Below are 27,369 nucleotides of genomic sequence, written 5' to 3'. Positions count from 1 at the left end.
TTTATATTAGAGAAGTGTCCATTTCTTAAGGTGTGATAATGACCTACTATTAAGAGATTAATTGATCTGATGACCAGGATGTGCTTCACCATAATTCAGGTAGGGAAGTGGGAGGAGGGAGTGGAGGGGTTATAGCTGAAACAGCTCGAGATTGGTCATGAGTTCACAATTGACTAGTACATGAGGGTTCATTGTACTATTCTTCTGTAGGGTTGGAATTCTCCATAAAATGTTAGAACTCCTTTCCCAAAAATGAGGCTTCTGCAGAACTTGCTGCCACATGGGACATGGCTTACGATGCGCTGAGAAACTCCATACATGAAGCACATCAAACTGATTCATGTGGACTCCAGCTTTGGGGCTCATTTGTGTCACCCTCAGGGATATCTGCCTGCCTGTCCTCCAAATTAAAGCAATCCCCTGGACACTTCTCCTGGGAAGCTTCCTTCATGGCACGTACCACAGCCATCATTTTACCCTCATTTGATGAGTTTAACATCCAACCCTCTGCTTCTGAGACCCAATGGCTTAAGAAGGGACATGCTCAGAAGTTTTAGGAAAAGACCCCTCTGTGCTAAGAATGTATGTGACCCTTTCAAGGACTCACACAGCTAGCACTACACGATTGTGGGGAGGACGGGCTTCTCATTTTACTTTATAAATTCCTGCATCTTTTGAACTTTTTAAAATATCCAGCTTATAACACTTTTTAAACTAATTTGTAAAAAGTTGAAAGAAGTGCCTTTGGGTCAACTCTCATCCCAAGAGATACCCTCTCTGCTTTCAAAGTCTCAGACACTCCCACCCAGTGTGGGATGGACAGCAATGGTTGTGGCCTTCCCCCACTGGGCAAGGGCTGTGTCCTGACCTCCCACGAGCAGAAAGCCAAGTGTGCGGACCAAGACCACTCCTGTGGGCATGTTGTCACAGCTTCTTAGCCTCTCCTTCCCGGCCACAGTGGGAGCCAGGGTTAGAGTTGGGGGCTGAGGAGGCAGGCTTCTTCTGTCTACATCCCATGAGGTCATTCCCACTTTCCAGCCCTTGGCCATCTAAGTGAAAACAAGGAGCTGAAAAACCACATGCAGTAAACAAGGAGGAGCCAATAAAATCTCTTACAAATCTCAGAAATGTTCAATAAACATTTGCAGAGTGAGAAAATAAATAACACTGCAGAAGAGCCAGCAGCTCCCTTTTCCCCCTTGTGTTACTGGGGTACAGGGTGCATGTCTCCTAACAAGTCACATGTTTTGAGGGCGGGCCAGTCCCAGCTCTCTGAAAGCTCCTGGCAGCTGTGCGCTCCTCTCTCCCCCAGCAGGGCATCACAGGGCCCTTCGGCCTCAATCGGCCTCAATCGTATCTCCATCCTGGCTCCCTTCCTGGACCAGCTGCCCAGAGCCCTGGTTCCTTTCCTTTGCTCACAGGAGCCACTTTACCAGCTGGCCGGGGCCCCCCACCAGCCATGCCATTGAGGACCAACAGCTGGGAACTTGGGATCATCCCCAGCTGGGTCTGGTCAGTTTGGTAGCCAATGGGAAAACCCAGGCCTCTGGGCAGAGGCGACTTGATCTCAGCCCCAGCTGCCAGCCGATGCCAGCCTGTCCACTCGACAGAAAAACACACGCTGGCCGCCTGCCCCCGGGTGTTTCCAGAAGAGAAATTTAATCTAATTTACATACTTCTAGGTACATCGATAACCAAAATGTGGCCACTGAAAAAAGTTAAAAGATCGATCAGCTCCCGGTTTCTAGCTGGCCCAGGATTGCAAAATAAAAAGATCCACGTTCCTTATTCTCTACACAAAACGCATTTTTAAAAAAGTGAAAGGTCTAGGGAGCTATACATAGAAAGGAACAGTGAAAAGAGGGAGGGGGGAGGAGGTGGGGGAGGACAGTCCCACCCCCGCCCCCACCCCCTCCAGGGCCCGGAGCCCCCAAGGCTCTGGGGGGCCTGGACATGGCAGGAGGCAGCTGTCAGCTCTGAGCTCTTCCCAGCTGGGAAGGCCCCTCTGGGGGGCAGGGGGGCAACAAGGATTTCCGTGGCATTGTGGGCTCAGTGGGGGCTCCCAGGCCCTGGTGGGCCCGCAGAGGGAGTGTGCCTTCCCCTGAGCAAGCACCGTGGCATGATGTGGTCGTTTGACTCGGGAACTGGGGGGCTGGGGCAGATCCCGGGTTTCACGAGGTGCGTGCGTGCGTGCATGTGTGTATGTGTGTGTGTTCGCGTGTGCGTGTGTGTGAGAGAATATTCATGGGGGCAAGAAGGAACCAGGACAGGGGGTCTTTGGGGTCTTTGCAAATGGCCACGGATGGCAAACAGAGCCCGCCTGGCTGCTAGACTCAGGGGAACACTGACCTTCCTCCCGTGACCAGATCACCTACCACCAGGGACCTGGCCCGATGCCCCCACTGAATTGGGTGGGCGTGGGCTGAAGGAAGATGCCCTGGGTATGGCCCCAGAGTCCTTGGGCTGGGGGAAGGGTGCCCCGGCTGTAGTGTGCCCGGCCCCCGAGGGTGCCGGTTTGAGGTTTTGGCTTGCTCCTTTGGGAACGGAAAAGAGGGAGGAGAGGGAGAAGGAGACGGAAGAGGAGGAGGAGACAGAGGTGGCATGAGAAGGAATCTGGAATGCTTTTGTGTTAGGGCGCCTCTGCCACCGTTGTCTGTGCCGGTGGGGCCTGGGGCTCCTCGGGCGGGGGGTCCGCTTTGGAGAAATTCATCTCTAGGATGTGCCGCTGTAAGTGCCGCACCCACTCCTCTTGGATGGAGAGGGGCCCCTGGAATTCTACCTCACAGAACCTGCATGGGGGACGGAGAGAGAAGTGGCCAGTGTCAGAAGAAATGGCAGATGTGTAGCCCTGGCCACACCCTGAGCATCCGGCACACCTGCTGCTGCTCAGTGTGGACAAAGCAAGCCCCAGATTTGAAGAAGGTGGCCCAGAAGCCAGATGTTCCCCTATAGACAACTATTTCTACCCATCACAGGGTACTGGTGGAGTCCCCATCTCTGTGCTCAGTATAGTCTGCTGGCTCAGGTGCTGGGTACGGGCCATCCAGCTTCCCAAACACCTCTGCCATCTGACTAGAGCATGTGCTCTGGTGGGAGAGGACACAGAGAAGAAGATCCTGCCCTAACAGGCTCCAGGACAGAGGATGTAGCTACAGAAAGGGGGCTCGGGCACTAACTCGCACCCAACTCACCAGTTCCCTGCCCTTGAAGCCCTAAGGGAGGTCTCACAGCACACGGGCCCCAAACCTGAGCTCATGGCTACAGAGACCTGAATTCAAATCCTACTTCTGACTTGGCCTGTGTGGCCTAAGGGGGCCCCATCACATCCCAGAATCCATTTCCTGGCCTCTGACGTTTACCTGGACTTTGGTAAGAATGAACTAAGATCTATTTTTTTTTCTTAATCAGGCAGAAATTTGTCGAGGGCTTACCATGTGCCAGGCACAGTTCAAGTACTTTATACATATTCAACTCTTTTAATCCTCATAACAAATCAATCAGGTAGGCCTGCTATCAACCCCATTGTATAGGTGGGAATATTGAGGCATGGAGCAGGAAGTCCTTGCCCAAGGTCACTAAGCTGCTAAGTGTCAAGGTCTTGCTGGCTACAGAGCTCAGAATCCCAGCCCAATACTCTGAGGCATCTCTGTCTGTGAGAAGCCCTTAGCCTGTACCCAGCCCACCCCAGGACATTCTTGAGGCTCCCTCTCCAGACTCCCAGCAGCCCACCCTGTTCAGAGGCTCTAGGTAGTCAAACTCCAGGCGAGTGGCCTACCTGCCTCCTTGCCTCCTTCCCCCAGGAGCTTCATACCTGCACTTGAGGGTATAGATGTTGCCCACGAACTTGACCAATGACGTCTGGGGCGGCCGGGGCACCAGGGAGGGGACCGGCCGGACCCGGGGTGGGGGCTGCCGTGCCTCCTCCAGCTTCTGCTGCAAGTCACCGGCCTCCTCGCCTCCCCTGGCCGCAGAAGCATCTGCAGGGCGGGCTTGTCGGCGCTCAAATTCTGAGGTGAGAAGGGGGGAGAGGAACGGGAGATAAGCTGGAGGCTGAGGCCCTCAGGGAGGTTGCTGCCTTCAGCAAGTGATGAGCAGACACCGTGGGGATTTATAAGACAGGCCAGTTGGTGACTGGATACCACCAGGCCCCGGTGACAGGCGGGATGGTGAATGGATGAGTGAATGGGCGAGCAACTGAGGAAGTCACTCCAGGGCAGAAGCACAGCAGAGAACCTGGGAGGCAGTTGGGTGGACCCACTGGTGCCCGCCGCCCTCACAACTTTCCACCCCCAACACTCACTGTTGATGTTCTGCCGCTGGTGCTCCTCAGCTTTCACAGTACCCGGCGGGCTGGCTGCCAGAGGCCGCTCACCACTGTCAGCTGCCCGGCCAGCCTCGGGCCCCGGCTCACCCCCAGCACTGCGGCCCACCACGGCCAGGCCCCCGGGTGCCAGCCCCAGGGGCGGCCGCTTGTCGCTATCGCGGCCATGGCCGGCACTGCGGAACTTCTTGGTGAAGGGGCGGCCGCCCTGGATGTAGCTGCGGTAGGCGCCCACCTTCTGGGGCCGGTGCTTAATCCACTCGCTCAGCGTCTCAATGGGTGACCCATTCACACACCACTCGGTCACGCCGAACTGTCGCAGGTGCGCCCGTGCGTGGCTGGCCAGAGCCTTGCGGTTTTCGAAGTAAAGGCCACACAGCTCACAGCAGGCCTCGGTGGCTGCAGGCAGAGGGGGCGCTGCTGAGCCCCAGCCCCAAGGGAGCAAGGGTACCCAGAAGGCACCGCCCAGGTCGGGAGCCAGTCCCGCCTCCCACTAGTGCCTTGACCCCCACTGGGGGAGGGTGAGCATGAGGCAGTGCCCGGCCCTGCAGGCCCCGGCAGATGCCCTCCCGGGACCCTGCCACCCACTGCTTACAGGAGTGGGAGGTCTTCTCGTGGAGGGTCTTTGCTTTGAAGGGCAGTTCAGTCTGGATGAAGGTCTTGGCCTTGACCTCTGCAGGGAGGAGGCGGTCCTCCTGCAGGGGCCGCTTGGCTGCCACTGAGCCCAGGTAGCTGGTGGCTGAGGGCTTGGCACCGGTGATGGGTGCCAGGCTGAGCTCGCGGGGTACCTGGGCCGGCCCAGCTCCTGGTTTGCCTGGCCGGCCAGCCATGGGTACCAGCGGCAAAAGGGGCTGCACAGGCCCAGGAGCCGCTGTGGGGGGCCCATCCTCAGCCAACGCAGGGGCCAGGTCTCCGGCCGGTGGCTCCTTCTTGATGAGGCACGGCTTGGACTTCTTCTTAAGGATCTCCCGCAGCGTGTCGATGGGTGAGCCGTTGACGGACCACTCAGTCACCCCCATCTGCCGCAGGTGCGAGCGTGCATGGCTGGACAGGCCCTTGCGGTTCTCGAAGAACTCGCCGCAGAACTCACAGCGGATGTCACGCACTGGCTCTGCCCGGGATGCTGTACAGGGTCGGGGGAGGGGGGAGAAGAGGGAGGTGGCTGCTGACAGGAAGCCTCCAAGCTTAAAGCCAGTGTTAAGTGCCCTGCTGCTCCATCCATGCATCCACAGACCCAAATGACCTGCTTTCTCATCTGCCTCCAAGGGTCCTAAGTACATCCAGCCCTTCTGCTTGTTGTGTCACCTCAAATTCTAGCTGGCTTCAAGATGACTCTGTGACATGGTGACATGTTAAGGAGCCTTGATCCTGGGCTCAGATGCCAGCGTGGCTGTGACCCTGTGTGATGCTAGGCAAGCCACTTCCCCTCTCTGAGCCTGTTTCCTCCTCTACAAAATGGGGATGGAAACCTCTACCTCCCAGTATTACTGGGAGGTCCTACAGTGGAGCAGAGCAGTTCAGAACATGTGGCACGAAGTCACATGAGTGCTAAGGCCAGGGCTGGGCCGTCCCACCTGCTGGGCACGCAACAGGAGCTCAGCCAACCGGACTGCACGAAAGGGAAATGAGTGACAGGGACATGACGACTGCTGCACACACACAACTTGTTTCGCCAGGCACACCGTTGTAATAAGTGCTTTATACCACTTCAGAAAACCGTAGAGTGGGAACCATACTCATCTCCATCTTCCAAAAGAAAAGAAGAAACTTGCCCAATTTCACATACTGCTAGACTGTGGAACAGCTAAGATCCTAACTTGAACCTGGCTCCAAATGTCAAATTTAGCGACCACAAGTGTCACACACAGTTTAGACACCCGCTTCTGATGGGTTTCTACTGCTGCCAATGGCAGACATCATTAATTTATCCCTACAGACTCTCCCTGGGAATCTGGTTGGCAGCCACTACCAATTGATTGCAGATAGCACAAGAGAAAATTCTTTTGCCATCACTGAATGTATGAAGGAAAATCAAGCAGCAGCTCAGCTGGGTGTCTGCACAGCAGGACTGCACACCTAGGCCCCTGTCCACTGGACCCATGTATCCTCCCTTCCATTTCAACCCTGGGCCTTCTGGGTACCCCCAAGGTGGGGTAGAGGAGGGAAGGTAACCCCCCTACCTGTTCTCCCTGCCTTGCCCCAGGGTCACACTTACACAAGTTCAGGGGAGTCATATCTTCCCGCGGTGCTACCCAGGGACCCTCGGATGGGTGCGGCTCCCCGTGAAGGGCCCCTGGCAGCATCTCACGCTTGATTTCCACCCGCATTTGTTCAGGCTTCAGCTTCTTGGTCAGGGAGGGTGTGGTGAGGCCCGGGAACATCTTTCGGGCCGTGGGAGGAGGAGAGGCAGTTGGTGAGTGGCCCAGGGGGCTGCCTGGTGGCGGTGGCAACTTCTTGGCCAGGGGTGAGAGGTGAAGGTCCGCAGGGCTGCGGGCTTCCAGTGAGCTGCCTGGACCTCCGCTGCCTATCACCTTGGCCAGGGCTTTCGGGCTGGGTCCCGGCGGGTTGGGGGGTCCACTGGGCCGGGACTGGGTCCGTCTCTTGAGGATCTCCCTCAGCGTGTCGATGGGTGAGCCGTTGACGTACCACTCAGTCACCCCCATCTGCCGCAGGTGCGAGCGTGCATGGCTGGACAGGCCCTTGCGGTTCTCGAAGAACTCGCCACAGAACTCACAGCGGATATCGCGAGCTGGCTCTGGGCCAGAAGCTGCAGCAGGAGGAGAAAGGGGCAGTTAGCACAGCGGGCAACGTCAGCAGCATCACCTGTGGGTATCCTGGTCAGCTGGGTGTGGACAACGGCATGCCCACAGGCTAGGGTGGTGGTGGAGGGCAGGTGCAGGCCAGGGAGCTGAGGAATGGGACAGGGGCCAGACACCCGGCAGGAGCAAGGGGAGGCTCGAGCCATGGGCCCTCAGTCCTGGCGGAGAAGGATGGAACCAAGACTCCACGACTCTGCGGGTCCCAACAAGGACGGGGACGGGAGGGCAGGAAGTGGCAGCCTAAGTGCCACCTGCCATCCAGACCAGGGACAACTATGGGCACCTTCCACACCAACAGGCAGCACCCCACCCTTGGCCTTCATTCTCAGTGGAGGTCACAATCATGGAGGTCAAAGGCCAAGAGAGAGGGCCTAACAGCCGACTGCCAATAAGATCTCTGGGCATAACCAGCCCACTGCCAAGGGCCCCTGTCTACTCCCTGCCCCAGCAGGGAGGGAGCCGTGACCCCCCCGGGAGGGGCTCCAGGGCCCGCAGGGAGGAGGGGGCGGCTGAAGCGAGAACCTACAGAGGTTGAGAGGAGACGGCTCCACATCAGAGGCCCAGAAAATGCCGGCGGCTGCGGCGGCCGAGAGGTCCTGCTTCCCCCAGGGGCTGGCCGCACCCGCGGCCTTCAGCTTGGCCTTCTTGGCCGGCGGTGGGGGGGGGAGCAAGGAGAGGGCCGTGGAGGTGGGAGGAGGCCGCCCCAGCTGGGCCAGCACGCCGCGCCCCGGTGGGAGGCGATTCTGGACGCCGACCCTCCTGATGAGCCCGTGGAGCACGTCTATGGGGGATCCCTTGGCGTCCGGGTCGCTGACGCCCAGGTGGCGTAGGTGGGCGCGGGCGTGGCTGGACAGGCCCTTGCGGGTCTCAAACCAGGCACCGCACAGCTGGCAGTCCAGCTCTCTGCCCCCGTCACTATCTAAAGCTGCGGAGACAAAACACAGGGGGGGTTCACGGCCGCCACCTTGGCTGGCCCTGCGGGACTGAGGCAGGAGGGCCTGGTGTGTGATTCTCAGCTGCCCAGGCCATACGGAGTCTGAGACTCATGCTGCAGGTTGATTTTTAAGAGGTTCTGGGAAGCAAGAAGCCCTGCTCCCTGCCTCGCCCTTCGGCATCAAGATGAGTGTAAAGAGCTCAAGCGTATGGAGGCAATGGCCCAATTCCAGTGGTCAATCTGATGCTCCCAGGACCTTGTCCCTGGGACCCCAGCTATAGGAGCTAGGCAGGGTGGGTAGCAGGCACAAAACAGGGCCCTACCCAGCTGCCCAGCAGCGTGCAGCTGAGGGCACACCTGCTCAGGGCCCTGCTCCTGAAAGCACAGCAGACCATGGAAGCAACTTCATCGGAACCTGAGGTGCCAACTGGGGTGCCCCGTTGGGCAGGGGGCCAGACCCTGGGCTCACCCCCAGGCTCTAAGGGCCACCAATGTGTGGGAAGGCCTGACTTCCTAAGGGCTGCTCAAGTTATACCTGCTCACCGCACCTAGGGGTTTCTTCCCACACTGTCTTAGCCAGGCCTGCAGGCAGCCCAGAGGCGTGGCTCCACCCTGGGCAGTCAGAAATGAATCTGCACAGGACTGACAGACAGGCAGGAGCATGAGAAGACAGGGCCAACCACGGGACCTGTCAGGTGGACCACTTGCCTACCTGCAGGGCCCAAGATGCGCCATGGGAACCCTGGTTCCCTTTATTGCCCCAACCCTCAGGCCCAGCGAAGGCCAAAAGCTGTCCCTAAGTGGCAAGGGTGACCCTGGCTGGCTCAGCAGCCACAGCCAGGCCTCTAGGGGAAGAACAACAAAGTAAAGTGGGAGACAGGTGATAATATGCAGGGCGACCGGCCCAACAAGAGACACAGCACTGTGACCAACACTCTGACCCAGTCGACCCAGCACAGAGGAGCTGTGGCCCCCGGTGCCCCCACCCTGGGCCCTATAGCCCAACCTGAACCGCGGCCCTCCCAACACCAGGACCTCCCTCAGCCCCCGGAACCCACACTCACTGAGGTTCAGGGGCCCCTCGTCCTCAGACTGAGGCCACTGTGCCTTTGGGGAGGCTGGCCGGGGGCTCAGGGACAGCTGGGGGCTCTTGTCCTCAGGATTCTTGGGGGTAGGGGAGCCCGCCAGGGCCAGCGGTGCCTTCTTGAGGAGTGGGGAGCTGGGTGGGTGGGCCAGGCCCTTGGCTGAGAAGCCAGGAGGCGACTTGATGGCCTTGTTGACACCTGGGGTGTCCAGGGGCTTGGCCAGAGTCAGCAGGCTCTGCCGGGGAGCCCCAGCAACCACTTCCTTTGGAGAGCTGGACTTCTTAGTCAGGCCCGGGGGCAGCCCGAGGGGTGTGTCAGGCAGGCCCTTCTGCTTCACGAGCTCGTAGAGGAGGTCGATGGGGGCACCACTGCTCTCGGACTCGGCCACACCCAGCTGCCGCAGGTGGGAGCGTGCGTGGCTGGACAGGCCCTTGCGTGTCTCAAAGCAGGCACCGCAGACCTCGCAGGTGGTCAGGCTCTGGGCTGGAGGGCGAGATGGAGGCCAGGAGAACCAGCTGTGAGGCCCTGTTCTCCCACTTCTCTCCCACTTCCCACTCCCCTCACCCAGGCTCCCTGCAAGGGTTTTGCTTTTGTCAAGCCCCTGTGATCCTTAAAATGACTCTAATGAGGTGGGAATTGGCCTGTCCAGTTTGCAAATAAGGAAAATGAGTCTCAGAGAGTGGAAGAGTTGTGTCCAAGGGCACAGAGCAAGAGGCAGAGTCCTTCTGCGGTCTAGCCAGCAGAACACCTTTCAGATCTCCAATGTACCAGTGTCCTGGCAACAGGTTTTCACAGAACTGCTGACCTGCCAGCCACATGCTTCACAGAGCTAAGTCCTGGCCACCCTCTGCCACTCAACTCATGCCCTAAACGCTGGGATGGAGGCCTCAGTCACGGTCTTCGTGGTGCCCTGCACCCTCTTCTGCAGAGCCCTATCCCTGCCTGTCTGCTTCTTCGCCTCCCTGCTCCCCACCTTTAGGACCCCAAGGACAAGGGCCAGGTCTGTTTTGCATCTCTCACATCCCTGGGGGCCAGCACTGTGCCTGTCACTACTCAGTAAGGACCTGAGAATCAACGCACAGATAAGGAAGTGTCATGAGGAAGATCAAACAGCTAACGAGGGTCAAAGTCAGCCAATGAACGGGTCTGAGTGTGAGCCCTGACAACTATGCCCATTTCTTCAGATGCCCCTCCCTTGTCCAGTGAGGGTAAAGCTCAAGGCCATGTGTACCCAGGGCAGCAGCAGCTCACGAGAGAAGACAGCTGGGTGTCTCCTTGGTGCCTTGAGGTGGAGAGAGAGCTGTGGCCAACCTGGGGCCCCGCATTAACCCCCAGGCCCAAGAGCTCCCTGTGTGACCAGCCTGGCCAGCAACCCCACCCTGCCAACTGGACCACTCACCCTTGAGGTCCGGCAGCTCTTGCTTGCTGCCATGAGGAACCTCTGCAGCCACTTTGCTGCTCAGCCGATTGGCCACCTGCTCCAGGGGCCCTGGGAGAGGCAGGCTCTTCTTGGGGAGCGGGGGGGAGCCCAAGTCCATGGCCACCATGGCGTTTTCCTCAGAACCCAGGCCTGTGAGGTTGGGAAGACAGGCTCAGCCCAGGCAAGGCATGGGCTGTCTACCCTCAAAAGGACTGAAAGTGGGGGCACAGTGTGTGCATGGGGGGGGGGAGCCTTCTTCCTCATCCTTGGTGCCTGCTCTCACTCTGGATAGCAACTCACTCAACGAAAGTTGAGCTTCCATCCATAACCCCCAGTGCCAGGATGACGCAGGGACATCAAGGCTGCCCACTGACAGCAAACACAGACAGGTGAGGTGAGGGGACACAGTGCTATGCTGAGACTTCCATCCTAGGAGATCTCAGAGAAAATCTCTGGGCAAAACTTGTGGAGAGCATCTGTCAGTCTTGGGGACCGGTGGGGGTGGTCAGAAGGGGAATTCAGTAAGAGAAGGCCCGGGTCAGAGGCCAGAGAGGGAATGGTGGGGAGCCAAGGACAGGGAGTAGGCTCCAAAGGACTTGTGGGAAATCTCTAACCAGACAAGACAGCTGGAGCTGGGGCTGCAGAGACAACTGCAGGGAGGGAGGCTGGCCTACTGATCACAAGCTGAGCCCTAAGGGGGGTAAGGTGAGAACAGACAGCTTGCCTGCATCAGCAGAGATCTGACTGGGGACAGGAGGAGTGGGAATCACAGAACTTTGTAGAAAGTTTGTGAAGCATCCACCAGGCTAATAAGCTTCCCTGGGTGAGGTGTGTATGAGGACTGGGAGTCAAAGGTGCATTTTCATAGTCTAATTTTTCAGAAAAAGAGGACTGGGAGAACTGTTGAGCCCCAGGTTTAGCGCTTAGAGAATGGACATCGCTCTGAGGATGAAGGAACTGTGTGTCAGATGGGGCCTTGGAGGCACTCAGTGGTGTGAGCAGGTAGCCGGCGGGTCCCCTGCTCAGTGTGAGTCCTACTGAAGCGAGGAAAAGGCAGGCAGAGGGGGCCACGGGGACACCTAGGACTTTGTCAAAGTCTCCGGGTGAAGTGGGCGCGTCTGTCAGATGGGACAGATACCGTGTCAGGGCTGAAGTGACTTGGAGTGGGTTTCTGCGCAGCAGGGACCGGAACTGTGGTGAGGGACGCTCCCGGGCTCCAAGAGGAGCAAGGGGCATCTGTCAGACGGGGCGAGGGTCCCACGGGGCAGCAGCGGAGAGTGTTTCTGTAGCCCGGGACCCTGCGAGCGGCGACAGGAGGCCTGGGGCCCCGCGCGACTGGAGGGCCTGGGGGAAGGGGGAGTCCGGAGACTGGACGGCGGGCGTCAGGAGCGGCGGCGGCGGGAGGGGGCGGGCGGGACGCCGACTTTGCCCTCCCGGAACCCTCCCTGGCTCGGGCTCTTACCCGGCGCGGGCGCGGGCCCGGGCCCGGGCTCCGGCTCGGCCTTGGGCCCGTCCCGCGGCGGCGGCGGCGGCGGCGGCGGGGGTGGGGGCGGCGGCGGCACGGGGAGGGCCGCGGGGCCGGGGCTCGGGGGGCCTGGCGGCGGCGCCCCCGTAGGCGCGCGCTCCCGGGCACCTCCCGCGCGCGGCCCCGCCGCCGCCTTGCTCTCCGCTTTTGTCACTCGGCACTGGGCGGTGGAGGCGGCCATCTTGGCTCCGGCGCACGCGGGGCGGCCGCCTCAGGCGGAAGCAGCCGAGCGCCGAGCCCCGGCCGCCGCCGAGCCCACTCTGCCCCGCCCCTCGGGGCGCGCCCAGGGTACCCGGCCGAGCGCCGAGCGCCGCGAGTGAAACTCCCTTCCCGGCCCCTGCCGCACCCTGGCTCGTGGATGCATGCACACCGTGCACCCCGCGGCCCCCGACGGCCGCTCCAGCCTGGGCCTCGACGGGCTGGGAAACTGTCCCCCACCCCAGACAGCCCTAAGGCTAGGATGGAATCATCCGTCTACACGCATCCGTCTTAACAGCATACAGGCTCCGCCACGACCGACGGAGCTAGGACCTGCCCCAGGACCCTGTTCCATTCCCTTCCCTGTAAGTTTCATCTCCAGGTCGGGGATCCTGAAAGATCCCTGATCCCCAACCACGAGGACCGGCCCAACATCATGCTGACGGCACTGTCCCGCAATCCTACAGAACTCCCCACACAGCCTGCACCACATTTTAAGCACAACTTGCGTCTCCCTAACACCAACCCTATTGCCCCCAGCTGTTCCTTGACAGCTGGGTGGAGCCAGAATCTGACCGTTGCCCCGCCCCCAACCTGGCACCTGCCGCGTACAGGGAGGGAATGGAAGAGGCTTCTAAGAGCCTCGTAGGGCCAATGCTAAGACGTAGCCCTAATCTTGGGCATCCTTCCTCAAGGCCAGGCTCCCAGGATCTATCTACTCAACACTCCTGAACTGTTCCCGCATCCTCTCCTCGGTGTTCAATGAAAGACTGATCGCACCCTATTGATTGGCCTGCTCCCTCAGCACTAACTGGGGGGCTAGCACATTGGTCTTCTGGTGGAAATAGCTTAGCCAAAGCTGAACCTGGCTGCTGGGTATGTAAGGGGTGTGAGCCTGACCTTCAGGCCTCTGTGGGAGTGACAGAAAAAGAAAGGGGCAGAGCTGGAGCCTACTAACTGCCAGGTGTGCCTCCCAGCCACCCCTGAGCCCTCACAAACCTAGCCAGGTGTGGGAGCTGAATGCCCACAGGACAGTTTCAGCAGAGGCAAGAAGCCTGAGGTAATGTCCCCACTCTGCCTCTTCCCAAAGTGTGACCTCAACCAGCCACTATTCTCTCTGTGCCTCGGTCTTTTTGTCCAAAGAGGAACGGGGGCTTTGATAGCCCCACCCTCCATTCTGCAGACCTTCAATGCCCTTCAATGGTAAGGGGGCTTGTAGAGGGAACCAGCCGATCCCAGAATACAGATGTAGGTACCATCCTGGAAGCTGCAGACAGGAGAAACATAGGAGGAAGCCTCAGACCCAAGCAGCCCCTGGACAGTCCCTCCTGTTCAAGCACCTTCTCCATTACCCAAAGCCTACCTACTCCTCACTGCCGAGTTCTTTGCCTTGAGGTTCAGTAAAGGCTCCCACAAAGTCAGGCTTTGCAAGGCTGGGTCTTTCACATTTCCGCTCACTCCACAGTTCCAAGCCCTAGGCCCCTTCACCCCCAAAATATTACTTCTGGATTTCCCAAGCCATTTTCACTGGAGAGACCACCAAACATGGTGTTCAGAAGTCTAGCTCTGCTGCTTTGTGGCTGTGGCAAAACAAATGACCCAGTTTCCTTATCCGTAAAACAGGAACACAACAATCCTTAGCCCCATGGAATTGTTTTGCAGCATACATGAAACCTTAGTACACAGCAAGCACCCAATTATGGGAGCGATTATCAATGCTGCCGGACAAAGTAGATACCACTGAAAATCTAGAATGTAGATTCTAGATCCACACTGCCCAATAGGATCAGACTAACTCTGTACTAGCCACATTTCAAGTGCTCAATAACCATATGTGGCCAGTGGTGACCCTGTAGGACAGCACAGATATCGAGAGAACATTTCCATCATCTCAGAAAGTTCTACCGAACAGCACCGCTCTAGATAGATGACGTTATTAAGAACAAGGATCTGGAGTGTGACCTGCCTGAGATTTCAAATCCCAGCTCCACCACTTCTGGCTGTGTGACCTTGGGCAAGTTAATTAAGCTCTCTGTGCCTGTTTCCTCATCTGCAAACTGGGAATCATCATACCCTCCTTATAGGGTTGTCATGAGGATGGATGTACATGAGTTCATGTTTGTAAAGTGCTTAGAACAATATCTGGCCCTTAGAGCTCAGTAACCATATGTTAAAATCACTGTCAGGCAGTGCAGGGTGAAACTGGATTCAGGAGGAGCCCCAGGTCAGCCCTTGAGTAAAACAGAAGTGGCCCCTAAGTGGTAGGGAAATTGTGAGGACAGTTGTTAACGCACTTTGTAGAGTAACTAGAAACACTTTCAGGAAAGAGGAGTGGCTGCCCCCCTCCCATCCTTCCAACTCTCTGGGCTCCTGAGAAGGGTCAGGGCTCCACAGCTGCCCACCTTCTTTCCCCTTACCATCTCCGTAGGCTGGCCCAGGGTCCTCAGCCCAGGTGGGTGGGAAGGGCACTGTGAGAGGTAAGCGGGCCCTGCGGGAGGTCAGATAGCCACCAGGGGGCCCCCCAGGCTCACGGCCAAGGGGGCTGGGGGGCCTCTCGGCAGCTGAGGTGGCCAGCAGCTCCTGCAGGATGTTGATGGGCGAGACGGTGAGCTCCCAGTTGGTGATGCCAAAGTCACGCAGATGGGCCCGGGCATGGCTGGAGAGGCCGGCCCTCGTGTCAAAGCCAGCCCCGCAGAAGTCACAGCGCATCAGGCTGAAGGTGCCAGGGTCGAAGTTAGCCACTGTGGAGAGAGACAGGACATGGACTACCTGGGAGGGAAAGGGGGGCAACTCTCCAGCCCCAGCCCTCCCCTCTCCCAGGGCAGCTCACCTTCTGAGTATCACACACCTGGTACTGTTCCTCACATAGATGCCTCCCTTCCCCTTTGCAGATCACGCGCCTGCCTGCATCACCTCCTGTGTCCCCCCCAACTCCAAAAAGCCTTCTCTACTGACCTCCCAGGTTCCCCCTCACACAGCATCAGGAACCCTACCCTCAAACATTTCTTCAATTGTGGATTTGCAAGCATTTGGGTGAGTGTTCAATGAAGACCCTTCTCGTGTCTAGAGCTCATGCTCCACAAGCTTCCCCCATCACAGCTCTCAACATCCTAACTGCCTGGTTTCTGTCTGTCCTCCCCTGCCCCTCATCTCCAGTGCATGTGCACACGCATTTTCTCAAACACCATACCGGCACCTCTCCAAGTGGTTTCCGGATCTGTCAGCATCAGAACCACCCAGGGCACTCATGTTAGAGACAGACCTCTGGAATCAGAACCTTGGTGCCTGGGACTCTGCATACCTCACAGGCAGCCCCGGGGGTTCTGAAGCCGGCCAGGGTCCCACCATTGCTGTGACTGGGCTGTGAACTCCAGGAGAGCAAGGACTGCTGTTTAATTCACTGCTGTGGCCCCAATGCCCAGAACAGAGGGGACCTCACTCAATAAATATTTGTTGAATGAAGGAACCAATGAAATCCCCTGCCTGGGGCTGACTCCTCTGCCTATACTCCTTCCTCCAGGTGCTGGAAGGGTCAGGGCATGGGACCGTCCCCACACCTCCACCGACGTGGTGGCCTTTGTCGCTGCTCCCAGATCTTCCCAGAGGGGAGGCCCCGACTTCACCCCACTTGGCACTATGGGAGGATTTAGAGTGAGGGTTGGTTGGTTCAGACTCAGCTGCCCAGCTTTGTGTCTCGGGGGCCTCAGAGGGAGGTGGGTGCTGGAGTGAAGCCCCCCCTACCTTTTTTCTTCTTCTTCTGGAAGGAGAACCTGCGTTCGATGGCCTTCACCTCCTCAGCGGAGATGAAATGCCGCACATTGTAGCTGACACCCACGCGGTTCAGGTGGCCCCGCACGTGGTTGGCCAGGCCAATGCCATTGTGGAAGCGGTCTGGGCAGTAGGGGCACTTCCGCTCCTCATGCTTCAGTGCCACTGCTGGGTCCCCGTCCAGCAGCACATCCAGCCCCAGCGGGCCCCCCAGTGGTGCATCCAGGAGCAGGAAGTCCAGGGGGTGGGTGCCTCCCAGCCCCAGCTCTTCTGGCTGCAGCCTTGGGGGCGCCCTGGCTGCTGCAGCCAGGACCTGGGACCCCAGCTTGGCCACCAGCACAACTGGCACCATAGCACGGAGCTGCTGCTGCTGTGATGGTGAGGACTCCGCTGCCCACAGGGCTTCTCGGAAAGTCCGCTTCAGCTCCAGGGCTGGCTCTGGGATGAGGCTGGGGACGGCTGGGAGTGGAAAGACCCCATTTTCAGGGGAAAAGTCCATTTCTGAGGCCAGTTGTATTTCCTCCTCCTCATCATCACTCCAGGGGTGCCTCAGGTCCCCCAGTTGGGCTGGGAGACCCTGCAGGTGAATAGCGTTTTTGCTTCTACCAGGCAGTAAGGAGTAGGGGACGGATGCTAGTGGTGAGGGGAACGCTGGCCTTCCCAGGGGCCTCTGGACCAAGCTGTGAGGGAGTGGCTTTGATGGTGGGAAATCCCTTGTGCCCAGCTGCTGGCAGCCTGGGCCAAAGGCCAGGCTGGGGTTGTATCCAGCGGGGTTCTCCCGCCACATGGGGGCTAAGAGCGGCTCAGCATTGCCAAAGTCGTCCTCAGTGGCTTCAGGGAAGCGGGGGTATGCATCCTGGCTGGTACCAGGCTGGCTGGCAGGATCCTCCTCGAAAGCCTCACCATCCTCCTCCCAGTGGGGATGAGCATGCACAAGCCTCACGTGCTCCCTGAGCAGGCTCTCGTTGGGTGCTGGGAAGCCACAGAAAACACAGGCACTGAGGCCCGAGGAGGCTGCATAGGGCTGATAGCCGAGGGTGCTGGTGTCAGGGCCTGGGCTGCCGCCCCCAAAGGGCTCCTTGGCAGCCTGGCCTGGCAGCTCACGCACGTGCAGCTTGGCATGCTGCACAAAGGCTTTGGGGGAACTGGTGCCAAACATGCACTTGGGGCACTGCAGCCGCGCCTCCCGGCCCTCAATGCTCGGGACCTGCTTCAGCTTCTGGATTTCCTCAAGGATCTTCTCCCGAGAGGCCTGGTGCAGCTGCCGGTGCTGCTCCAGGGCACTGGGGTCGGTGAAGGCCCAGCCACACTCACCGCAGGCCAGGGGGGCCAAGTCAGCGGGGGGCTCCTGGCCTGGGGCTCGGCGGTGCTGGCTCATGTGCTCCAGAAGGTGCTCCTTCTGCTTGAAGTAGATGCTGCACTCGACACACGGGAACACAGCTGGGTCCTCGTCCTCGTCCTCATCTGGGCTGGCCACCCCCTCGGCTACCTCCTCCAGCAGCTCACACAGGTAGGGCCCTGTCTGGACTGGGGGCGGCACTGGCTGCAGCCGCTCCACAGAGGCCTCCGAATTCACTGTCCAGGTCTGCGTGGCCACCTCAGAGGCGGATCTGGGCAGGCCCCACTCAGTGGGTGGCTGGGCCAGCCCCTCCAGGTCCGGCAAGTGCTCTCTGGCGCCCACCACAGCCACATCCAAGGTCTTCACGGCATCTTCTATAGGCACCAGCACCGTCCTGAAGGAGGTGAGGGGTGGCGGCGGGGGCGGCAGGTCCAAGGTTAGCCCTGAGTCCCGCGATGGGGCCTGCTCATCCTCATCCTGGAGCCAGTCTAACCTGGGGTGGCCCCGGGGGGACTTCTCCAAGAGCTTCGGTTCACCCTGGTGGTGCAAGAACCTTCTAGACCCCTCAAGCTCAGCGTGGGGCTTCACTGTTCTCACAATGACGGAGTCCTCAAACCTCCGCTCAGATGGGATGCCCTCCCTGGCTTCCTGAACCAGAGGGTGCTCCCAGGGCCCCCGACCATCAGGGAGGCCAGGGAAGTGGCCCAGGAGATGGGGTGGTGGGGAACCCGGCCGGAAGTCCAGGCTGCCTCCATCCCAGCAGCTGCAAGGAAGTTCCAATGGGGACAGGTTAGCCATGGGCCTCAGTTTCCTTTTCTCAGGCAGGGGAGGGGAGTCCTCCCAGGCAGTCTAAGACAGGCCTCAGAGACTCAGCCCCAGGGCAACCTCACAGTGGCCAGAAGTGTGCAGGTGAGGATGGGGAAGTGGGGGGAGTACATGTGGACCCTTCCAGAGCCATTGGATTAAAATCCAGATTCAGCTCCCAGCATGCACCTGTGCATATAGCCCAGGCCCACTGCAGAGACCACACTGGAGTCACAAGGCGTGCCCCCAAGTCCGGTGGCACAGTCAACTCTCATCTGTCCCCTGGGAGGGTCCAAGGCTCTGACTTGTGCTCCAGGCTGCTTTTATCTTAGTCCTCCACAAACTGGGGTGCTTTAGTTTATTTAGATTCACCTTTCCAGCAAATTTGCTGAAACTCTATGGCATGAGCAGCTCCAGGAGATGCAGTCACCTCCCCCTACATCCCCCTCCCGTAGCTCCCATTCTGGAAGGGTAGAGTCAGGAGAGGTGCACAGTGCCACTGAGCCTCTGGACCCAGTGACCCTGACCTCCTTCGGGGGAGGCGGAGGCAAGGCCACATCACTGAGCCTCAGTTTTCCAATCCTAAAAATGGGACAAGTCCCAAGAACCAGGAGCTTCCCACCCTTACGCAACCTCTAAGGAGCTCGCTCATATCTGTAATCAAAGAAACCTTAACACATGGCAAGTGCTTATCTAAATAATCCCAACCACAGCCCTTCAACAGGAGACCTTGACCATATGAAGTGTTAAGGTGAAGATGACACAACTCGGTGCTGGGGAAACACTTTGCTTGGCCTGATGCCTGGCTCCTGGTCAGCCCATGACTAACGTGGGTTCCTACTATAACTGTTCCTGATCCATCTCCCTTCATTTTCAAGATCCTGCCTCACGGCGGGAGCTGCCAATCATACTGAGAGGATGAGCGCAAATCACAGGGTCACGTCTCTCAGCCCTATCAGCGAAAAGCAATACCAACAGGACCATGCCCTCAGGGCTCTGGCAACAATTCAGTGGGACTGAGAGCCCAGCACACAGTAAGCACTCAATAACAGGGAGCTGTTATTAATCCTGGTATGTCTATTATTATGCATTGGCACCGCCAAGCCTTTTAATAGAGGGTCGCTGCTGTCGGCATTGTTGTTGTTTCCTGCTCCTATCCAATGTCCCTTGGTTCCTCAAGGCAAGTTTGTGAGATGCATCTTAGGGACTTTACAGATGAGGAAACTGAGGCTCAGAGAGGCTTGGCATGGTTCTAAGGGTCACCTGGCAGAGACAGGACTTCAAGGGTCCAACCTCCAGGCTCCTGGCCCCCTGGCTCTGGTCCTGGCAGGGATAATGAGAGTTGACTGTCTGTGTTCATCCCAGTCCTCCCCCCACCCCTTGCACACACCCAGGGGCTTGCCTGCTGGGAGCCACCTCCTCCTGCCTGGCCTCCTGATTCCCTCCTGTCCCCTTCTCACTCCCAGGGGCTTCTCTCGGGCTTGGGCACATCCTGCTTGCCCCCCTGCCCTCCCTGAGGTCAGGGCCAGCATGGCACTCACCAACTGCTGATCCGATGGGTGGCGGAGGTGGCACGGGGGAGGGCTTCGCTGAGGCCGGGATGGGGCTGCCCGTCTGCAACAGAGAGGGGAGACCCTGAGGGGCTGGGGTCCCCCTGGCCGGGGCCCTTTTAACCCCAGCTCCAGAAGCCCTTCAGGGACCCTTGGGAGGGCCCTGCCGGCTCCTTACCCCTCTCCCCTGAGAGGCCTTTGGCCTCTACATTCCTGAGACCTGAAAGGGGTTTCCTTGGAGGAGTCCCCTTAGAATTCCTGGGGGACCCCAGGGGCTTGCTGCCTTCAACCCTCCTCTCTTTGTCCCTGCTGGGCAGTCACGGTGATTTTGAAAAGTCACATCCTGGTAAAAACCCACCTGGCTTCTCATACCTACAATAAAAGCCAGATTCCCAACCACCACCTACAAGGACCTGCGAGGTTGGACCTCGGCAGTTCTCTGCAGCCTCACCTCCCTCTCTTTGCCCCTCACTCACTCAACCCTGACTGTTCCTGAAGCCTCAAGCCCACCTAACTCTTTCTGGCCTCAAGGCCTTTGCACTGGCTATTCCCTCTGCTCTGGCGAGCCCTTCCCTCGCTACCTGCTAAAGTAAGCTCCTATGATTTTCTCTTTCATCACTGATTTCATTTCTTACGTAGCACTCTTTAAACTGCCTGGTTCCTTCTCTGAATGATTGCTTGCCTGTTTCTCTTATTAGCATGTAAGCACCCGCGAGGGCAAGGACCTTTTCAGCCTCATTCACTGCAGCATCCAGCACCTGGCACACAACAGGTGCTCAGCCTATACTGGCCCGATGATGAATGAGCCCGGCTAGAGCTCAGCCCTCTAGCCTTCGCTACGGAGATCCCATCCCTGTGTTCCACACCCCATTCCAGGCCTTCATCCTAGAATCAAATCCCCTCCTGGGACCCCTCACACAGATAGAGCCAACTCTCCATTATCACCTGTGGAGCCAACGCCTGGAGCGACCACAGGGATCCTGGCCTGTGCCTCCTCTGCCGCCGCCCTGACTGACACGGCAACCGTGCCAGTCGGGGCTCCCGCCAAAGGCCTGGGCCAAGGTTAACACACTGGGGGAACTTGCACCCCGTCCAGAGCCTGGCAGATGCAATTGCTGGATTAGCTTCAATTTGAAGAAGAGCCAGAAAGAGGACTAGTGCCGGGGCTCATTCTTTTTCCAATCTCCCACCACCAAATTTGCCCAGGACAGTGAGAGCTGACTGGCAGGAGCCGAAGAATTAAAAGTACTGGCGGGAGGCCATGGGTGGAAGGGTCAGAAGGTTATAATCACTGCCCAAGCGTCTTTCTGCTGAGCCTGAGAGAAAGGTTAGGACTGTCCCATGTCCCGTGGCTTCTGGAAGGTGAGAATGCGGATGGGGTTATAGAAATTCATTGTCCAGAGCAGTTTATCATCCTTGGTGCTGTTCCTATTTGGGGCCCGTCCTTCTCTGGTGGGGGCTGCCCTGTGTATTACAGAATGTTGAACTGCATCCCTCGTTTTCACCCACTAGATGCCGGCAGCCCCCTGCTCCCACCCCTACAGTCAGGACGAACAAAAATGTCTCTAGACCTGGCCATCGTGTCCCCTGGGGACAGAATCATCCCCCTTTTGCGAACTCCTGGAGTAGACGGATGGGGAGCAGGGCCAGGCCAGTGGTAGGCTTGGATGCGCAGGTCAGTGTCAGGGTGGGAGGATGGGGTGAGTGGGCTGTTGGAGAGGGTGTGAGGGTTGGGAAAGTCAGGCCTGGACCAGCCAAGGGAGCAAGACCACAAGCCTCAGAGGTATGAGCTTCTCAGGAGTGGGCAACAAATTTAACCGGCAATAGGCCCCAGCACAGCCACGAGTCTCAGGATCCAGCGTCCTGCATCTGAGATTCTGGGACCCCAAGCTTCTGAGATTCTGGGTGTCCCAGATTCGATGATTCTGCGATTGCTGTTGTCTAAGAATTCCACGAGCCAGAGGGCCGTGTTGGCCTCTTTGAGCAGCTCCAGTGAGGCTCCTATTTTTAGTGGCAGTAACTTTGAAGGAAGCAGGCCAAGCAGGGCCCTGTATCCAAGACACCTGGGGGCCGGGGGCCTCACCCAGCCAGTGGGGATCCAGAAATCCCTATGGGTCAGACAAGGCACCTAGGATGCAGCCCGTGGCAGTGGCCATGTCGAGAGGTCATCATGGTCTCCCGCCTTCTCAGGTCCCCGAGAGGTTTGAAAATGAGAGGGAATACAAGGGTGTCCGAGAGCAGCTTGAACCCCAAGCCAGGCAGCATGGCAGAGTGGCCAACAATCTAGACTGTGGAGTCAGACAGATCCCAGTTTAAGTCCCAGTGGTGACCAGAAGGGCATGCCTTTCCCATCCCAAGCCTCAGTTTCCTCCTCTGTATAGTGAGAACAGCCACTGGCCCAGTCTTACAGGACAGGCGACTGGTGCCAAGGAGATCACAGTACATGCTCCATCCAGAGAGGCAGTGGGGTGGGGGGGGGAAGGAGGAGGTGGGAGTGCCCAGGGAGATGGAGGCTGGCTCGGAGATGTCCCAGGTTGGAAGCCGGAGGCTGGCTCTGGAACCTCAGGCCCCCACTCACTCCACGCTCTGATTTTCTTCCCAGTCTAAGGCCCCGTAAGGGCAGAAATGAAACACTGTTTGTCCCCAACCCCCTGGTTCCAATGCCAGGTATGCATTAGACTCTTCATCAATCCGTGTGGACCATCTCAGTCCCCCAAGCCTTGGCTGCACCTGGGAGGCTGACCAGAAAGGTCAAACATTGGGCAGAGGCGGCAGGGAGCCTGTGGGTGCTCCAGGCCAACAGTCATACTGGAGGACAGAGGAGGTAGTGAACGCATTCACATCTAGGCAGAGAAGTTTGGAGGTATCCATTCCAGGGGTACCCTTGGGGGAATCCAAGGGCTGGGTGGGGCTGAGGGAGGGCCCAGGCTTTGGGGTGGAACAGCAGCCCCAGAAACTATTCCTATTTATAGACATCACAAGACTCCTAGGGCAGGTACCCGTGCCAGGAAAATGGGGTTGAGCAGGCTGAGAGGGCAGCAGGGGTGGGGGAGAACGCCATGTCTGAAGCTCAGGCCCTCCTCCAACTGTCCGGCTGAGGCCCCACATCAAGCTATCCCTCCCCCGTGCCCCTATTCGCTCAGGGACACCACTACGGGTAGGCCTGGCACCGCTCAGCAGCCAAATTCCCCTCCTTCCCAGGCCCATGCACTGGCCCCTGGTTAATTCCCTGGGGAGACTGAGGACGCACCTATCTACCTACCTGGGGCTTTTGCCAGGTAGAGAAGAAGCACCCCATTCCTCAGAATCAGACCCAGAGAGGAACCTGGGACCCCAGAGCCTGTTCCCTGAGGATCCCACAAAGTCAAGGTCCCGGGGTTACCCTAGCCAGCATTGTGACCTGGGACAGAGTTCTGCCTCTTTCGGCCTTGGTTACTAAGGGTTTGGAGAAGTGGATTGCTCAAGTTCGCTGAGCGCTGGTACTCTGCAGTTCTCACCCTGCCATTCCCCTTCATGACACCTTCAGGTGCCACCAGTCATTTCCATACCACTGCATATGTGGAGCTCACTACCTGACTCACTGTTCCTCATCCATGACTCCTGGATGCCTCTAAAGGCTGGGCCAAGCTAGTTTTCCCCCATTGCAGCCCCAGCAACTGTGTCATAACACTTTGTGGCTGGTCTGTCTCCCTGATCCCAGATGGCAGGGTCCATGAGGGTGGGGATGGTATGTGTGCTTGGTCACTGGCTGTGCCCAGCCCCAGAAAGGTGCTCTGTAAATATCTGGGCATCATGAGCATTTCTAAGGGTGAGCGAGGCAGGTCAAGGACACCTTGACAGAGCATGGTGGTTAAGGATGCCGGCTGTCAAGTCAGGTTACTGACTAGCTGTGTGACCTTGGACAACTTAACTCCTCAGGGTCTCAGTTTCCCCATCTTTAACATGGGATAATAATAATCAAGGTTACCCCACAAGGTTCTTTTGAGAATGACATGAGATGACCACGTAAAGGGGTTGGTATGTAGGAAACCACTAACGGGGTGCTTGCAGGTTCCTCGAAACCAAGGCTTTCAGGACAGGCCAAGGAGACGAAGGGAGGTGTATCTGGTCTATCAGCCTGCACTGCCCCCACCACTCTTCGGCTATATCAGGCTTCTGCCTGGTCTTTGAACATGCCAGGCTCCTCGTCCCCACAGGATCTTTGTACCTGCCATGCCCTCCATGTGGCTTGCCCTCCCCCCCATTCATTCCATGCTCCACTCAAATTCCATACCCTCGGGGATCTTTCCCAAAGCCTGTCACTCCATGGAATACCTTCACAGCATATGTCACTACCTGCCCTTATTTATTTGGTTACTTGTTGTCTGTCTCACCTATTAGAATGTCAGGCCCAGGGACTTGTGAGGAGGGCAGGGACTTGTGCCTCTTTTGTTCACGGCTATACCCCCAGCACGTAGAACAGAGACTGGCATGTAGTAGGTGCTGAGTATTTAATGCATAACAAATCTTGAGGTGCGGACAGTGTGAGATCCCCTTTTGCTGGGTAAATCGAGGCAAAAAGGGGTAGCTGGCATCCCTGATTACCCAGTCTTTCCTGAGCCACTAGAGGGCACAAGCTGTTTTGGCTTATGGCTCAGGGGCAGGACTCACCAAGACAGTGCAGCAAGAGAGCCAGGACAGACTGCTGAGGCAGGGAACACCTGGGGAATAAGTGTACTTGGGACAGGGAGCTTGGGATGCTAAGCTGGGTACCTGGACCCAATTAATGTGCTCAGAGGAGGGAGCCAGACAGACCTGAATTCAAGTCCCAGCTTCTTGCCACCCATTGGGGGGCCTTAGTCAGGTCATTGGCTCCCAAGGCCTCTGTGTTTCACAACAGAGTGCAAAGAGAAGGCTCTGGACCAAAGCAGAATCCAAATCCCAACTCAGCCCCTGCTGGGTTGGGTGACCTGGTCCCCTCTGAGCCCTGGGAACACGGAGATGGATGTTCTCCCAGGGCCACAGGGCCCACCTTCTTACCAGAAATGCCACCTCTGCCATCCAGAATGTCTCGGGAGCTCTCCTTGGTGACAGACAGGTAATGGGTGGACCGGAAGATGCCACCATCCCCCTCAGCAGCCTCAGCCCCACCTTCGATGTCCTCCCTTGGTGCTGGGCCAGGCAGTCTCTCTGGGCCTCGAGGACGGTCTGGGGTAGCCAGGCCGCCTGCCAGGGGCCCATCCATGGATGCTCTCTGCTTGGCTCCACTCAGCTGCCAGGCTGGCTCAGTGAGGCATTGTAGGTCTGGAGGAAGAGAAACAGGTGCTTAGGGAAGGTAGGAAAGGGACTCTGTCTTAGTTTCTCCTTCCTTGAAGCCCTAGTCCTTACCCTTGCCCACTGCCTCAGTTTCCCTTCCAGCCAAGTGAACTAAGTAAATGGTGCTGAGGCCCTAGCCACATACAGTGTACCCTGAATGGTCCCTATTTTCAGTATGCCTCAGTCTCCCTATCAATAACACCTCTCTTTACACAGATCCTGTGCTGCCAGTTTATCCATTTTTACACGTGCACACTCAGCCACCTTGTTTTCTTGCAGCATTAATCCTATCACTTCTCCCAGATGCCTCCCTTCTGCACTTTCCCCAATTATGCCCTCACATCCATGCGCTCATATACCCTATGCCCATGCCTTGGCATGCATGCCGGCCACTTCTACACTCTGATCCTATACCCTCTCAAGTCCCCCTATCATTATCCCTGCACTTTTCCCACATTCCAGCCCTCCCTCCCACACGACCTTAGGGTTCTCCAGTATTAACCCCTTCACCCTCACACACAGCCTCAAGTGATCCCAGCATTAACCTCTTCGCTTCCCCCCAACATTACCCCTCATGCACATCCAGCCTGGGTTCCCCCATCCCACCCTCCCAAGATCTCAATAGTCTGCAGGCAAAAGGGATGCATAGGGCTCTTGGTCCAGAAATGAGGACCTTGGGGAGGCCGTGGGGGTGGGGGCTGTCTTCTCCACCTATAAATACCTTCAAGGTAACGGCGGAAAGTGAAGGGCAGGAATGAGGCGCCCTCCCCAGGGAGATGGTGGGGAGGCCGGGCCCAGGCAACCGGGGCGGGGCCGGGGCTCCAGGCCTGGCTGCAGGCGCTGCCCTCGGGGGCCTGGGGGCTCCCAAGGGACCCGTCCGTGGACTGGCAGTCGTGGCGGGGGTCCCTGCCCAGGCCTGGAGGAAGCACCTGCGGGTGTCCACCCGGTGGGCACTGCCCGCGGGGAACCGGCGGGACCGCAACTTCGGAGCACTTTGGCAGCGTGGGGAGGGGGCTCCTGTCTGGACGCCCCCGGGGGGTCGCAGGGGTGGGAGTGGCGACGCGCCAGCGCACCCCTCGAGGGGCCAGGGTCTGGGAGATGCGCCCTCCGCCCGTGCATCTCGGGGCGGGAGACCCCGCGGGACGCGCCGAGGTAGGGGGGACACCTGCCCCAAGACCCCCGCTCCTCCCCCCACCTGCCCTGCCCCGCCCCCGATCAGGCCCCGCCCCTGCAGGCCCCGCCCCGCCCCCCGCCCCAGGGGGTCCCGCCTGGCCCGGCCCGGCCCGGCCTCCCCCTCCCCACGCCGGCTCCGCCCCGCCCGCGGGCTTCCCAGGCCGGGCCGGGCCTCACCGGGGAGGCGTCGCCGCCGGCCGGGCGCCGGGGCTCGGAGCTCCCCTCTTCGGTGCGGCCGTCGCTGTCGCTACCGCCGCTGCCGCTACCGGTGCCGGTGCCGCGGCCTCCGCAGCCGCCGCCGCCTCCACTGCTCGGGGGACATTGTCCCTTTAAATCGCTCCCCCCGCCGCCCCGCCCCCCCGGCGCGCCGCCGTGACCTCAGCGCGACAGCCCTGCCGCGCCGCCATGATGGGGAGGTCTGGGGCGCCCCCCGATCCCCCCTCCCGCCCGTGCCTCCCGGGGCGGGGGGGTGGGGGGTCGGCCAGCAGGCCCGCGCCATGTTGGGAGTGGCTCGGCTGGTCACTCTTAAAGGGCCCACGCGGCCTGAGAATCCAGGGAGAGGCTCTATTACCACGACAATACTCTTGTCCTGCTGCCCCTGATGGTACCTCATCACCCCACTGGTTCTTCTAATGCTATGTCACTAATAGTACCAGAAGAGTGGAGAGGGGGCAGAGAAGTTCTATGGGTCACTCATAGGTCATTGAGGACTCCACTCAGCCAAGCCTTAGCCTTCTGTCCCCAACTAGCTTCTTTCCAACCACAAGCTCACTCCTTCCTTCCTCGTTATCCACACTGGACTTCAGCACCTTCATGCCCCTAGAGCCTGCCCTAGGTCCCCAACGCTAAGCCCCCCTTCTCCATCCAATCCAGGATCATAGCCTCCAGGACTACCCCATCATGCACACATAATAGGCCTGCTGCCTTCTCCCAGCTACCAACCATCCATATGTCCAACCACCCATTCATCTCCCTACCCATTCATCCACACACCCATCCAATCAACTAACCACCTGTTCATCCACTCTTCCAACCACCTATCCATTCATCCATCCATCCAAATACCCAAACTACCCATTCACCTCCCATTTACCTACTCATCCGTCCACCACTCAACCAACATCTGATCCCGTCAGCC

At 58.6% G+C, this 27,369-nt stretch overlaps 1 protein-coding gene and 1 long non-coding RNA gene across 14 annotated transcripts; one reads left to right on the top strand and one right to left on the bottom strand.

The window, feature by feature from the left end:
- Positions 1-1,637: 1,637 nt before the first annotated feature.
- WIZ (WIZ zinc finger) lies at positions 1,638-26,690 on the bottom strand. 13 transcript variants are annotated; one of them, XM_074338005.1, is made up of 13 exons: positions 26,409-26,686; positions 24,783-25,046; positions 19,755-19,827; positions 16,044-18,172; positions 14,720-15,043; positions 10,559-10,729; positions 9,139-9,642; positions 7,667-8,065; positions 6,537-7,088; positions 4,917-5,444; positions 4,301-4,720; positions 3,812-4,007; positions 1,638-2,789 (listed from the first exon to the last, which is right to left on the bottom strand). In XM_074338005.1, the coding sequence occupies exons 2-13, from the start codon at positions 24,985-24,987 to the stop codon at positions 2,630-2,632; spliced, it is 5,661 nt and encodes a 1,886-aa protein (XP_074194106.1). In that variant the 5' UTR covers positions 24,988-25,046; positions 26,409-26,686; the 3' UTR covers positions 1,638-2,629. The 13 variants fall into 13 exon arrangements, with proteins under 13 accessions (XP_074194106.1, XP_019592540.2, XP_074194108.1 ...); XM_019736981.2 differs by lacking the exon at positions 26,409-26,686 and adding an exon at positions 25,780-26,236; XM_074338007.1 differs by lacking the exon at positions 7,667-8,065 and having other exon boundaries at positions 26,409-26,690.
- Positions 12,423-15,809, top strand: LOC141572696 (uncharacterized). The gene is made up of 3 exons (XR_012498074.1): positions 12,423-12,667; positions 15,194-15,335; positions 15,459-15,809. It is a non-coding gene; the product is annotated as an uncharacterized LOC141572696 (long non-coding RNA).
- Positions 26,691-27,369: the final 679 nt, after the last annotated feature.

This window comes from Rhinolophus sinicus, linkage group LG07 (assembly GCF_036562045.2).
Source record: "Rhinolophus sinicus isolate RSC01 linkage group LG07, ASM3656204v1, whole genome shotgun sequence".
Lineage (NCBI taxonomy): Eukaryota > Metazoa > Chordata > Mammalia > Chiroptera > Rhinolophidae > Rhinolophus > Rhinolophus sinicus.
The sequence above is the reverse complement of the archived record's forward strand: the minus strand, read 5'-3'. Positions and strand labels throughout refer to the sequence as shown.

Coding starts and splice junctions, on each gene's coding strand:
- WIZ (XM_074338005.1), bottom strand. CDS start 24,987: ATGGATGGGCCCCTGGCAGGCGGCCTGGCTACCCCAGACCGTCCTCGA. Junction 8,066..9,138: donor CGAGGGGCCCCTGAACCTCA/GTGAGTGTGGGT, acceptor TTGTCTCCGCAG/CTTTAGATAGTGACGGGGGC. Junction 7,089..7,666: donor GCCGTCTCCTCTCAACCTCT/GTAGGTTCTCGC, acceptor CTCCTGCTGCAG/CTTCTGGCCCAGAGCCAGCT.